Here is a 3,199-nt window from a genome sequence, read left to right on the forward strand (position 1 = left end):
GACATGAATATCTAAGCTCCTTGTCGAGCACTTTAGAACCTGGCGTCATCCACGGCTGCATGTTGTTGTGCCAGCCACCCTGAAGCGTGGACCGCAATTACTATTGAGGTTTGAGGAGAAGTATTTGACGTAAACAATACGATGTAAAATGAGCCCACCCATGTTCAAATTGATAAGGAGTTGCTTCACCGAACGGGGATTGCATAAATATCGAGACTCGTGTGACCTTCACAGCCAAAATCATGCTGCGTAGGAGAAACTAACAGCATGACAACGACCAAGACCTGCCACTTGAGAAGAAGGTGGCTCTGATGCACAGCTAAAGGATCAGTCGATTCCCCAGTATTCCTGTAGACAATGGATGAGAAAATTCCCCATTTCTCCGGGTGAGCACCATAATAAAAGCCCCGATGCCTCACTCACATTGTTTACCACATGGTCGAGCCCAAAGGTGGATACCTACTTCCCAAACTGGTAGTTGCAAGTCTTGGCAGCGGAGTGGACTTGTGCGCGGTGGAACTAGCTAAAATAGGACGTAGGAGGTACCTGAAGTCCATTTCAGCTGACAAGTGTGTTGTCTCCCACTCTTTTCCTCCTTTTTGATCAACCGGTATTCCATGCCAGCAACGAAGGAGCCTCTCGGAGAATCTCACGACTGCGAATAAGCTCTCGAAAATGCAGTCACAAATACAGTTTGTCCCTGTTTCTGGGCCTACGAGACCCATGTCGTCCGAGTCGCGAAAGTTATGCCACTCACATGCCACTCGTCAAGCGCATGCCAAGAAACGGCGGTTGAGGGTGCAGAAGCATCAGAAAGGATTGAAACTGGCTCAGGAGGAGGACCACCAGGCGTTCAGGACAGCTCTCGTTCCTCTGAACAGCACACCAAATTACCACAAGGGCGGTCTCTTCACATCTTTAGCGAGCTCCTTGGCGCCTGCGGAGTATGGTCTGCTGCGTCACTGTACGAGCTGAACCCCCTTGATGGGAAATTCGCACAGCTGACCAGCCATGCTGACCTTTTTCTTGAACAGACTTCAGCGTTATGGTGCCCTATATGGCTGTCAACTGTAGTCTTTTCAATTTTGAGGGAGATCACGGCCTCCGCATCCTCCGAGATTGGGTTGGGCTTGCCATCGCGGACAAGAACTTCCTAGACACGGCTATCCTCCTCTGTGCGTGTCAAAACATATTACGTGGCAAACCAGAAGACAACTCGCTGAAGAAAATGGCTCTTCAGTATAAACAGAAAGGTCTCGAAAATTTGCGACATGCGCTCAACGGGCCTATTCGACGGGTGACAGTCGCCACAGGTCTTGCACTGGCCTTGGATGAAGTGAGCGGCGTCAAAAGATTGCACATATTCTAGTAGCTAATTAATAATCTAGATGAGCTTTGGAGACACAAAGACGGCCATACAACACTGTCAGGGCGTGGTCTCCATGGTTGAAGTCAGTGGTGGCCCAACTTCTCTCGGCCTTTCGGAAATGCTGGAACGTTTGTACTGGAAACATGCCTTTCCACTCGTGGATGTTTTGCGGCATGAGCAAGTGGATAGAATCGCCGCCAAAGAGGTTTAGTGCGCCAATACGCCGACCGGAGAATTGCACCGGAGAATCATGTCCATCGGTTCTTGCGGCGGGACTTTACTATGGCGCAAGATCACGAGAAGCGATCCGGAAGCCGTGGGTAGGTCATGCCAAGCTTTGGTATTTCCTAACTGAGCGATATCACTAACCTCCTACATGTACACCTCTGGTCCCATCCCTTGAGCATGACCCGAAGGAGGCCAATGACACCATTCCGTTCCACCATCTCTCTCGGCTTTCAATGAAAGATCTATCACGCTCGCTTTCGACAAAATATAAAACCCCTTATCCCATCACTATCATGTCGTCTTTCGGAAGTCATCAAAGCTACGGACCAAAGCATCATCATCACTGTCCTGCCAACCTTCACTTTCTTCCGTTTCTCCCAAGATCGCCATCGCCATGTCTTCACCCACTACAACCATCCCGGATGGTGCATGGGTGCTCGTGACCGGAGCCACGGGTTTCGTCGCGGGTCATGTCGTCAATCAATTTCTGCAGCGCGGTTACAGAGTCCGGGGCACTGTTCGCGACCTCAACCAGGCATCTTGGCTTGTCCAAGATACCTTCAAGTCGTATGCAGAGAGCGGCAGCTTCGAAGTCGTCGCCGTAGCCGACCTCGCAGCCGATGGCACCTTTGACGAGGCCGTCAAGGGTGTTTCGGCTATTGCCCACGTTGCCAGTCCCCTTGACTTCAACCCAGATCCCAACGCCGTCATTCCTCAGAGCGTCGCTGGCGCAACATCGATCCTCACCGCCGCCACCAAAGAGCACTCAGTCAAGGTAGTTGTTTATACCAGCTCCATCGTGGCTGCCATCGTTCCTGTGCGTGGGCAGGAAACCTTTGTCGACAGAAACACGTGGAACGAGGCCATCTTGGAAGCCGCCTGGGCTCCCCCTCCCTACGAGCCGTCCCGCGCCATGATCACGTACGCGGCCAGCAAGACTGCTGCGGAAAAGGCAGTCTGGGCGTTTGTTGAAGAGAAGAAGCCGCCTTTCACAGTCAACGTCGTCAGCCCCGCGGGTGTCATTGGCGCGCCTTTCCACGTGAAGCACGTTGAGAAGCCCGGACACTGGGTGGCCGCCCTTTTCAGGAATGACAAAGCCGCGCTGGATCCGTATCCATCGAGTAAGCACCTCCGTCATTCCGGGCTGCGGACTCGTACTCACACGTCATTTAGTGTTCTTCGTCGATGTCGAGGACGTCGCGGCCATTCACGTTGCGGCGATTCTGGATCCGGAGATCAAGAACGCCCGTCTGCAGACTTGGGGCCACAGCAGCAACTGGAACGAATTTTTTGCCGTCTTGCGCGAGATCCGCCCTCACCGGGAGTTCCCTGCCGACTATCCCGACCCTTACTTCTTCCCGGCCCTCACCGACCAGTCTAAATCCATCGCCATCCTGAAGAAGTGGGCCAGCCAAGACGGGTGGAAGCCGCTGAAGGACAGTCTCAGGGAGACAGTCGAGAACCCGTACTTCCGCATCCCTTGAGGGGAACCTGCGGCGTTACGTGGCTCCGCCTTGCGACATAGACTCGGGGCACATTTTGGTCACTTTAGATGGACACATAGGCTAGGCAATATTCTTAGTGGAAACACATCTCCAGAAT

The 3,199-nt window shown here is 52.9% G+C and overlaps 2 protein-coding genes across 2 annotated transcripts; both read left to right on the forward strand.

The window, feature by feature from the left end:
* Window positions 1-675: 675 nt before the first annotated feature.
* Window positions 676-1,450, forward strand: VDBG_02798 (predicted protein; the record flags this gene model as incomplete). The annotated part of the gene is made up of 3 exons (XM_003006613.1): window positions 676-964; window positions 1,035-1,175; window positions 1,389-1,450. The coding sequence occupies 3 exons, from the start codon at window positions 676-678 to the stop codon at window positions 1,448-1,450; spliced, it is 492 nt and encodes a 163-aa protein (XP_003006659.1).
* Window positions 1,451-1,991: 541 nt separating this feature from the next.
* VDBG_02799 (aldehyde reductase) lies at window positions 1,992-3,081 on the forward strand (the record flags this gene model as incomplete). Its single annotated transcript, XM_003006614.1, has 3 exons — window positions 1,992-2,244; window positions 2,293-2,718; window positions 2,771-3,081. The coding sequence occupies 3 exons, from the start codon at window positions 1,992-1,994 to the stop codon at window positions 3,079-3,081; spliced, it is 990 nt and encodes a 329-aa protein (XP_003006660.1).
* Window positions 3,082-3,199: the final 118 nt, after the last annotated feature.

This window comes from Verticillium alfalfae, genomic scaffold (genome assembly GCF_000150825.1).
Source record: "Verticillium alfalfae VaMs.102 supercont1.3 genomic scaffold, whole genome shotgun sequence".
NCBI classification, from domain to species: domain Eukaryota; kingdom Fungi; phylum Ascomycota; class Sordariomycetes; order Glomerellales; family Plectosphaerellaceae; genus Verticillium; species Verticillium alfalfae.